The sequence below is a fragment of the Harmonia axyridis genome, chromosome 4 (genome assembly GCF_914767665.1).
Source record: "Harmonia axyridis chromosome 4, icHarAxyr1.1, whole genome shotgun sequence".
Taxonomy (NCBI): Eukaryota; Metazoa; Arthropoda; class Insecta; order Coleoptera; family Coccinellidae; genus Harmonia; species Harmonia axyridis.
Window position 1 is genome coordinate 30,064,372 of NC_059504.1, and position 10,998 is coordinate 30,075,369.

General features: G+C 37.5%; 1 protein-coding gene across 1 annotated transcript; it reads left to right on the forward strand.

Annotated features, from left to right (window-relative positions):
* The first annotated feature begins 758 nt into the window (after window positions 1-758).
* LOC123678657 lies at window positions 759-1,697 on the forward strand. The gene has a single exon (XM_045615794.1). The coding sequence runs from the start codon at window positions 759-761 to the stop codon at window positions 1,695-1,697; it is 939 nt and encodes a 312-aa protein (XP_045471750.1).
* The last annotated feature ends 9,301 nt before the right edge of the window (window positions 1,698-10,998 follow it).

Sequence of the window (10,998 nt, forward strand, 5' to 3'; positions counted from 1 at the left end):
AGAGAATTTAACTTCCGGATTTTTTTTCAGAGGGAGAACATAACAAGACAGAAAAAATAACAAATTAGCTAACTGGGAAGTTGAAGATCCTGCATCAGAATATTCAGTCAATGTCAACATATTACCTTGGACTGCAGGAATTGATTAGAACATGTGATCCAGATATTGTAGGTGTCACAGAACATTGGCAAAGTCAGGAACAGATTAAAATGTATGGTTTGGAGGGGTACGAGTTAATATCCAGCTACTGTAGGGAGTTTGGTCATCATGGTTGGTCTGCCCTATTTGCCAATAAAGACTATGTTTTTTCGGAAAGAATGGACCTTCAGGGTATGTCAGTGCCTAAGGTGTGAATGTTCTGCTACTAATTTCACTAGTTATAAGCAAAAAATAATCTAACTTTGTATTATAGATAAAATTCTTTACCACATGTAGATTTAGAAATCTTTTTTGAAAAATTTTCATCTATATGTGAAATTTGTATTAGAGAAAAAACAAATCTAATTATGTTGTCATACAGCTCAGTTTGTTGAGGTTGAGGGGTCTCTTGATAACAAAAACCCGGAGTACAAATTCATCAGAGACTACAGCGATATGGCTTTTGGCAATTTTTATCTGAATTATTTCAGAAATCTTGGGATGCACTATAAGATATCCCTCCCAATAATGTTGGTGAGAGGTGGGACTACTTTCAACAACAGTTTTTGTCGTTGTTTGGATGCCATTTTCCAAAAAGGAATATACTTCTTTCAAAGAAGATGGAATACTATAGAGAGTCTCAAGATGTGAAGAAGATAAAGAAAACGCTTGATGTCCTTTATGTTGCGGTGAAATATCGACCTGAATTAGAAGAACTGTACAAGAAAACCAAGAAGGAATATGACAGAGCATTGTCGATCGCTAGAAAAAATCACAATGGCAAAATAATATCGGAGGCTAAAAATAAAACAAAGATGGTTTGGCGGGTCATAAAGGATACCACTGGCTATGGGTCCCTGGGTACTGGGAAACCTATAATGAATGGGAATCCAGAACAGGTATTTGATGATTTTAACTCCTATTTTGCTAATATTGCACCAAATATTACTACTGCTATGCTACATTCAGGGGATGGTTCCACTTTTGAAGTCAAGAAGGTGGAAAACTCGTTTTATATGTTTGATATTACAGATGCGGAGATTAGGTCTAAAATTCTAAAGTTCAATAACATTAACAAATCGTCTACTGGATATGACGATGTTCCCATTAAGGTGACAAAGAAGGCTTTGAATCTCATAATTGAGCCTTTAAAGTTCATTATGAACTGTTCATTCAAGAAAGGCATTTTCCTTGACAGCCTGAAGGTAAATATTGTTAAACCGTTGTTCAAGAGAGGAGCTCCAAATGATTATGGTAACTACAGGCCAATTAGTCTTATAACAGCATTCGCTGAACTTTTTGAAAAAGTACTAGCTGAAAGACTTTTAAGCTTCATAAAAAAATTCAATGTCATTACAAAACATCAGCATGGTTTCACCGAAGGCCGCAGTACTCAATCAGCTATTTTTGACCTCACATGGGCAATTGTGACTGCTCTGGAGAAAAGAGAAGTCCCAGATGCTCTGTTTGGGGACTCATCTAAGGCCTTCGACCAGGGGCGGATACAGGGGGGGGGTGCATGGGGGCCATGGCCCCCCTCGCGGATCTTATATATATAAAAATGTATCCTGAAAAATCTAAAAATATGCGTAGGCACTCACAAGGGTGAAAAATTGGATATGATCTAGAACATAGAGCCATTTGCAGTAGTCTTAATGTTGAAGATATTATATAAAGATACGCTAGTTATTTGTATCTCGCGTTGTACAAGTCCGATCGGGTTTCACTATATGGCGTTAGAAAGATGAGATTTTGCACCACAAAAACATTCTGACTATTTCATAGTTTTTCTCAGATAAAGGCAAAAATACCAGCCAAGCGGCTGAAAATGTAAATAGTGTTTTTGGATGTGATACTGTAATAGCCAATCACATGCAATTTTGGTTTCGTCGATTCAGTTCCGGTAATTTCGATGTCAAAGAAGCACCACGCACTGGAAGGCCAATCAGGGCAGCCGCCAGGAGTGGCATACCGGACATTTGCCTTAGCGCCAAATTGTAGAGGCGGCAGTTTCAGTCAGTTGATAAAACAAGAATTTTTGTTTCTGCACCTTTGAGAACTACGTCGTTTTTTTGCTATATATTTATAAATAGAGCGTCATGCTTTTAAACAATGCAGGACGATGAATTTGACAAGGTGGTTTTGAGTTGTAAAATACGATTTTATATTAAATTGAAAAAAATGCCTGAGAGGAATAACAGAGGGTCCTTCAAAGAAAATTGAGATAAATTAGCCAAAACAGGGCAGTGAAATTTTATTTCGCCAAGGAGCTAAAAAGTCTGGCGGCGGCCCTGAGGCCAATTGTCGAAAATATTGATAAAAGCGTGGACATTGTCGAGTCCTGTTTTTATTGCTCAAGAGCTTAAGAGTGCACAATAAACCGTTTGGAACAGTATTTACATAAGGCTGATCTCTAAAAGATGCTAGATTTATGGATACCACACGAGCTAACGCAAAAAATCGCATGGACCAAATTTCCACTGCGACTCACTGCAGAATCGCAACAAAATCCCCCATTTTTTAAACGCTTGATACCTGGTGATGACAAGTGGATCATTTATGACAACGTCAAGTTAAAACGGTCAAAACGCGGTGAGCCTTCGGAAACGGCCAGGAAGGTTTTGCTGTGTGTTTAGTGAGATTGGCAGGGAATTATCTACGAATAGCTGTTCCCCTAATTGTTAACTTTGAACTGTAGTTATCGAACGAAACAGCGCATATTTGATCCAAATTGGATCATTCTAACTATGATAATTGAAGCCTTGTTCCTTATGCAAAAATAATGGTTTTCTTTTCACTACACATTATACTTTCTTGCGTCTGAGTTTCCTTATGAAATAAATTTACATATATTTATGCGAAATATGTGAACAGATTAGTTCTGAATGCATCAAAAATTGAATGTGTCATTTATACAACTCACAGACACAATATGGATATTCCTAGTGAGATTGACTTCGGTGGAGTCACCATACAGATGAGAAATTCTGCTAAGATGCTTGGGATCTGGGTGGATCAGGACCTGAAATGGAGGAAACATGTTGACAGTCTGATACCTAAGCTGAACAGTATTATATACACATTGAATGTCTTAAAGCACCAGGTGGACTGTAGTGTTTTGAAGGAATTAGGCGAACTTCGAGTCACTGTTGAGCTATGGAGTAGTTTTCTAGGGTAGTGGCTCGTACATAAATTGGGTGTTCGTGATTCAGAAGTATGCTTTGAGAACTATATTGGGATTGAACTTTAGACAGTCCCGTCGAGGTATGTTCAGTGGAGCTAAAATCCTCACTCTGCCTGGCTTGTATGTATATAGGGTTCTTCTATTTTTTCACCAAAACCAGGAGCTATTTGTTAAATATAGAAACGATAACAACACTGAGGGAATAAACTCTATATTCTATCCAAGTCATAGTTTAGCTATGACCCAGAAAACCGCATTTCATTGCTGTATAAGGTTTTTTAACTGCCTTCCAATGAATATCAGGAAAGAGAGAAATTTTATAGTCTTTAAAAAAACTATATTGTCCTTAATTTTGAAAATAGAACCATATAGCGTTGAAGAATTTTGTTCAGCATGTTATAGATTGAAATGAATATTGTTGGGTATATATTGTGTATTTAGGTTAGGTTGAAATTCTGTATGTGACGTATTTTCTTTTCACTTGTATCTTTGTTGAGCTATGGTGATGTGAAAATAAAGTTATCTATCTATCTATCATATAGATATTCTCTTTCGACAATTATTATAACTCTAAGTAGTTCAAACAGTACGTAAACAATTAAGGTGTAGGATGATCCCAGGGCTCATTTTGAACACAAATTTAGGGGATCATCTTGACCCAAGTTTCACTTTTTCGTTCAATATTCGCTATTATAACCTATATAAACGTCATTGTCTTCAAGTCGAAAAATAATCAAAACTAAACATATTAGGAAGTTGCAAACATAAAAAAACATTGTTATTTCCATTCACATCGAAGAAACATTATGTTAAAGTTAACCTTACTTTAGATCGAGCGACCACAGTTTATATTTTTTAATGTGAATGTCGTCTGTTCGCTCGCACCGAAGTAATAAATTGACCTAGGCAGGGGGATGTTGAGGTCTACGTAACGGCATAGAATTCATCTAGATGGCATTGCTCATGACCTTGTAATCGAAAGGGATCATCTTACCTGAAGGAATCAACTCATACACCTTTCCCCTACAATCGGGAAATGAAGATCACACCACCAGTTTCGGATATTTAATCTACTACTAAATTGAAAAAGAATCGGCAATTGGTTAATGAAAGACAAGATACTTTCATTAATTTAAATTTAATATTTCTCCCCTTAGATTTCTTCAATAAAATCCAGTATATTATGAATGAAATCAATGGATGCTGATTTCATTATAAAGAGGTCATTAGCATTACCCTACAAATGTCAGCCAAGAGTGCGGTCATAGCACCATAACAATTGGCACGTTTGCGGCTGTATGTCCTCGATTCCTCGAAAACTTCACTAATTCCATCTTTAAGGTCTTGAATCGATTATGCAGTATTGGTATAGACTTTATCTTTTACGTTGTCCCGAAGGAAAAAGTCTAAAGTTATTAAATCACAAGAACTCGGTGACCATTTGTGATCACCTCTTTGAGAAATAACACCAAAGGAGGCAGTCGTAGATAAAAGTGTATCATTTCATTCATACACTTTTATAAATTTTGATAACAAAGTAAAATCCTCTTTATCGTCTTAATTAATAATAATAATAATAATAATAATATTGCACTCAATCATTTGCTTTACATGGATGACCTAAAACTTATAACAGGCACTTGCAAATTATGGTCAAACTAGTGGAAAATTTTTCGAAAGACGTGGGGATGAAATTCGGATTGGACAAGTGTCGTACGATTAGCGTAGTGCGTGGAAAAATCCAAGATGAACCGATAGCTCTCTCCAATGGACAAGAGATAGAAGCAATGAAATCGGACGATCTTTATAAATACCTAGGAATGAAACAAAACCGACGAATAAACCATCAAAGAATGAAGGAAGACTTAACAACTGAGTTCATTAGGAGAATCAACAAAATTTTAAAAACAAACCTCAACAGCAAAAACATGACGAGAGCCATCAACACATATGCATGTTCAATTCTTACATACTCTTTCGGTATCATTTCATGGAGCAAAACAGATATGGAAAACCTGCAACGCAAAATGAGAACCTTGATGACGAAAGCACACAAGCACCATCCGAAAAGTAGCATTGAGAGGACGACACTGCCGAGGAATAAAGGAGGCAGAGGTCTGCTAGGCATCATGGAACTTGCCTATGGTCAAATTGAATGCCTACGAACATACTTCAAAGACAAATCAGGCACGTTAGAGATCTACAAAATACTGTGTGAAGCAGACGAATCAACACCTTCACAACTGCACAAGGAGCAATTGTCATACAACCACCAGACAATCCAAGAAAAACTGCAAAGATGGAAAGAAAAGCCCCTACATGGACGACATTTCAACGAGGTGAACCAGGATCATGTCGACATTGAAGCGTCGAACTATTGGCTCACATCAGGTGCGATGTATCCAGAAACGGAAGGATTTCTTTTAGCCATCCAAGATCAAGTGATCTCAACAAGAAATTACTGCAAGCATATCATAAAGGATCGAACTATTACTCACGATCGATGCCGTTATGGGTATCCAACGAATGAGACTATCCAACATATCACGGAAGGATGTCAAATGTTTGCAGGAAATGAATATAAAGAGAGACACGATGCAGTAGGAAAGATACTACACAAAGAAATGGCAACTAAATTAACACTAATTCATTCTGAAAAAGTGCCATACTACAAGTACCGACCGGAAACCATCCTGGAAAACGAACGCTATAAACTGTACTGGGATCGTACAGTTTTGACTGATAAAACAGTCCCTCACAACCGGTCAGATATATTGTTAGTTGATAAACATCAAAAGGCAGCAATACTCATCGACGTAGCAATACCTAATAACAACAACATGCGTCAAAAAGAGGCCGAAAATATTTCAAAATATAGGGACCTCGAATTTCAGATAAAGCGCCAGTGGGGAATAATATCAACGAGAACTATTCCAATTATCATCTTAACAACAGTATAGTACCCAAAAATCTCAAGAGAAATAACAATCAACTAGGACTCAGTGAGTATATATGTAATATAATACAAAAAGCTGTTTTTTTAGGTACTACAAGGACGGTGAGAAAATTCCTAGGAAGCGAAGGACAGGTCCAAGGATTGCGTGTAAGAGGACCAGAAGTTCGACGAGAACCAGGGGGACCACAAGGACCGGACACGACCGAGCTCTACCCTTCTGATATTTTAAATATCTGGGATTGAGTCAATGTTCCTCTTAGCGAGGAGTGAGAAGCTGACGGCGAGGAGAAATCCTACGCGTATAGGCAAAAGTCGGATGTTTATTAACCAATTCAAAACTACAATATAGACAATAATTCTAATACATTCTTAAAGTATGGAGAATTCGGAAAAATAAACTTGGGGAAACTCAAAAAAGCTCGGGGGAGCTTGTCTCTGAGAGGTAGCAGCTCATTATTTGCAATATTTTCAAACCAAAGAGTAAAGAGTAAAGGGTCGATGACCAAGCACTAACTGAGTAATGAATATGGTGAGCACTACATTATCACATTATAAGTTTTTGTCTGTATTCACACATATGTACGCACACATGTACATGCAGAAACAAACTTGTATACATACACATATATACACATATATTTACTTTTGAAATTTAGATATTTTCAGGGAAAATGATGGCATAAATCAGATGAAATCAACCATTTTTTCAGTTTTCTCTTGAAAGGGCGAGAATGCATATATCTTTTCAGCGCGTCGGGGATAATGTTTATTAGTCGGGGAGCAATTAGCTTAAGGCTTTTAGGCATACGAGCAAAATCAGTTCTTGAAAATGAATTACATTAAATGTTTCATTCGAAATATTCCTTTGTAAATGAAATATGACACATAATGAAATTGAATAAAACGAAAATGGTACGTATTTTATAAACCCAACAAGCAGTAGCATACCCTGTATGAGTTAGTATCCATAAATACCCTACAATACGTCGAAGGTTCCGATACTGGATCGATAAGAATCAAAACACCATCGAAATCGAAAACAGTCCCCCCCCGAAATCCTAATTATACCAATTGCTTCCTGAAACTGATCGGGACCCCGAAAACGACCCTGCGAAAATTGTATATTCCGCCCCCTGGGGCTTGAATGGCCCTGTAAGTTTCTTTATCGAGGTGGTCGCCTCTATTTATTGACTGCCACTGGACATCGCCCATAAAATATATCTAAAGGAGGAAAAAGACCGTCCGACTCGTAAAAAGTTAGCGTCTTCCCCGGGAGCGTAGCGGAGCGTCATTATGGCACACACCAGATACAAACGGCTCCTTATCTGACGGCAGACACAATGACCGTCGTTCCGGGAACGTCTGGGAGACGACGACGGGACCCCTTTTGCTTTATACGTTTATGTTTACGGCGAAACAGGATCTCGGACGACGCTGAACGGTGTCCTCTATCCGAGTAGCTCTTTTAATTTAATTATGCGGTGTACGTAAAGTTTGGTTTCTGTCAAGGTCTTCGGTGAGTAGATTTTCTTCTCTGGAAAGCCGGGTCCGAACGTATAAAATGAACAATAATGTAAAAAATATTATTTTTTTTTACTTTGAATGAAGGCATCGACTGTTATGCTCATTAGCCTGTGTTAAAGTAAAGATATACAAAAAGGAAATGAGTTCTCAAACACTATAGGCACTCAACAATTATAGGATTCGACAAGAAAATGAAAGATTTCTTTCGGAAACCTTGTATCGTTAGCTGATTTTTGACGATTCACTTGGTATACTATGCTGATTATAGGGGGTAAGTCCATATGATTTTTTTCCTAGAACTAATTACAAACCGTTTCGCCTTTGCTCACATGAAAATATTTGATGCAAATAACTTTCCATTACGACAAATAAAGGGCGGTCCTGGCTTTAAATTTGGGGGGAACGCCGTTATGGGCTTCGAGTTTTTCTATGGGACCAAATACTAGATTACACCGATATCAAGCCTAATCTCTCAAACAAAAATAAGGCATACAACTTTGCTTCCGCCGTTTTGCAATAGATGGCTGTAACGGTAAGTGGTAGTCGAAATAATATCTCGTAGATGTCATACAATTAGTTTAGGTATTTGTGAACATAACGCCATTGACATGTTAGTCGATTTGTGTCTGCATCATAAAGTTATTCACTATAAACCATGTTAGCTTACGAGCCAAATTGTCGTCATTTGCGGGAGGTTTTAATTTTCTGCTTGACTATGAATAAATCTGCGAAATCATCGAATGCTCTCAAAAACCTATGGTGAGGCTGCTATTAGTGAAAGAGAACATGCCGAGAGTGGTTTCAACGCTTCAAGAATCGTGATTTTGACATCGAAGGCCAGCATCGTGGTGGAAGACAGAAGGTTTTTGAAGATGCAGAATTGGAGGCAATACTTGATCAAGAGTCATGTCAAACGCAACAATAATTGTCAGGATCATTAGGAGTGACACTACAAGCTATTCCAAAACGCCTGAAAGTCATGGGAATGATTCAGAAAAAAAGAAAATGGGTGCCGTACGAGTTGAAGCCGGGAGGTGTTTGAACGGCGTTTGTTTGCTTGTGAACAGCTGCTTGCAAGGCAAAGACGGAAGGGATTTCTTCTTCGGATTGGGACTGGAGACAAAAAATGGATTCATTACGTTAATCCCAAGCGCATAAAATCATGGGCGGCGGAAAAACCGAATATTCACGATTAAAAGGTAATGCTCAGTATTTGGTGGGACCAGCTCGGCGTAGTGTGTTATGAGTTTTTAAAACCGACTGAAACTATCACAGGCGATCGTTATCAAACGCCATCAATGCGTTTGAGCCGAGCATTTAAAGGAAAACGGACGCAATACACCGAGAAAAAAGATGAAGTGATTTTACAGCATGACAATGTTCGACCCCATATTGCAGAAATAGTCAAGACATACTTGGAAACGTTGAAATGGGGAGTCCTACACCACCCGCCGTATTCTTCAGACGTTGCTGCTTCGGACAATCACTTGTTTCGATCAATAGCACACAGCCTGGCTGATCAGCACAGAAGTAAAAAATTGGATCGATTCGTGGATCGCTTCAAAATATAACCAGTTTTTTCAACACGGGATTCGTACGCTGCCCGAAAGATGGAAAAAAGTAGTTGCCAGCGATGGAGAATACTTTCAATTTTAAATGTAAAACCAGTTTTTTTTTATATTTATTTACTTATCATGGTTTTAACCATTCAGGTGGAAATTTAAAAAAATTAAATAGTAAATCAATTGTTTAATATGAAAAAAAAAAAGACAATTGGCAACTACAACACAATATCTAATTTGGTCTTCGAACCCTTCGAAAACCTTGTAATCACAGCGTCCTCGTCAACATCAATGTCCCTGTGTATGGTCAGGAGGACTAAACTGAATCCGTTGCCAATCTCGGAAAAACCAGAATAACACCATTTTACGTAATCTTGAGTCGGTTAAATGCGGAATCCTTTTTGTTCCTCTGGTCTTATGCTCTCTCCTGTTATTCTATACTCAAAGTTCTCCATAGACCATATATCTAATAAAACCACAGAAATTTTGTAACTTGAAATGCCGTGACTAGAGTTGAAGAACAGGTACCTATACTAAAAACAGTTCTGACCTGTTCTGTTGTTGCCGTAACGATTCCATCATAACTGTCAGTCAGACGCATGTCAAGCTTTTTAAATATTTTTCTATAATTCTGTTATTTAGAAAATAGAAAGAAATCTAATTGAACGATTACAGACATATTTCATGAATCGTCTTTGATGATGATCTCAGACTTTTAATTCACTTATTCAAAATATACAACGTAAGTATGAGAAAATTTTCAATAACTAGAAAGCAAAATGAAGAAACACTTGATGATTTGATGTGAAAATTATACGGTTTCTCACATTGTTATGTTTTTATTTCCACAAGATGGATTATTTCCGTTTGGATGAATAATTATACAGAATATTCATTTGTCGATTATCAATTAGAAGTATCTAGAGATGTTGGACCAATTCATGTCTGAAAATTGAGATTAAAGCCTCAAATTATTAACTAATTTGTAAAGAAATACAATATTTGATCAACAATTATATAAGGTGTATATTTTTGAAGTAGCAATTAGTCATTTTTGTAAAAATGAGACATTTTTGAAATCTGTAATTCTCTGATCTCATTTCTCTAGAAATGGCAATTTCTTTCTTCTATGAAATATTTGGGAAAAATGCATAATCAAAATGTGAGCGTTATTATCAGTCTTTCAAGAAGGTTATTCATGCTTATAGGTTTGTGAACAATTTTTAGAGAATATTCAATAAATAATAATACAATCCCAATATTCAGATTTCAAATTAGCACATTCCTTTATTGTAGAGTCAAGTATAATGCGTAATAATAATAATAACATTTCTATTATTATAGAGTTGCGGTAGGTGCATACCTAGCGATTCACCTATCAGGAGAGTTGAATCGACTCCTGCCCACCGCAGATTCCAGGAGCTCCCTGACCCGGGAAGCTGAAACCTGTCAAAGGGTCCCTGTCCAGGGCAAAGGACGAAGCCGTGTGGAAAGCAGCTCAAGAATTCTCCCACCGTTGCTCTACGGATCGTAAAAAGCGATCAAAGGCCGTCTCCCCACGACACGGAGGAACCCATGAATATTGGTGATTTTGAGAATATAGAGTCACTGCCTGAGGTTCGTCAGGGCGTGTC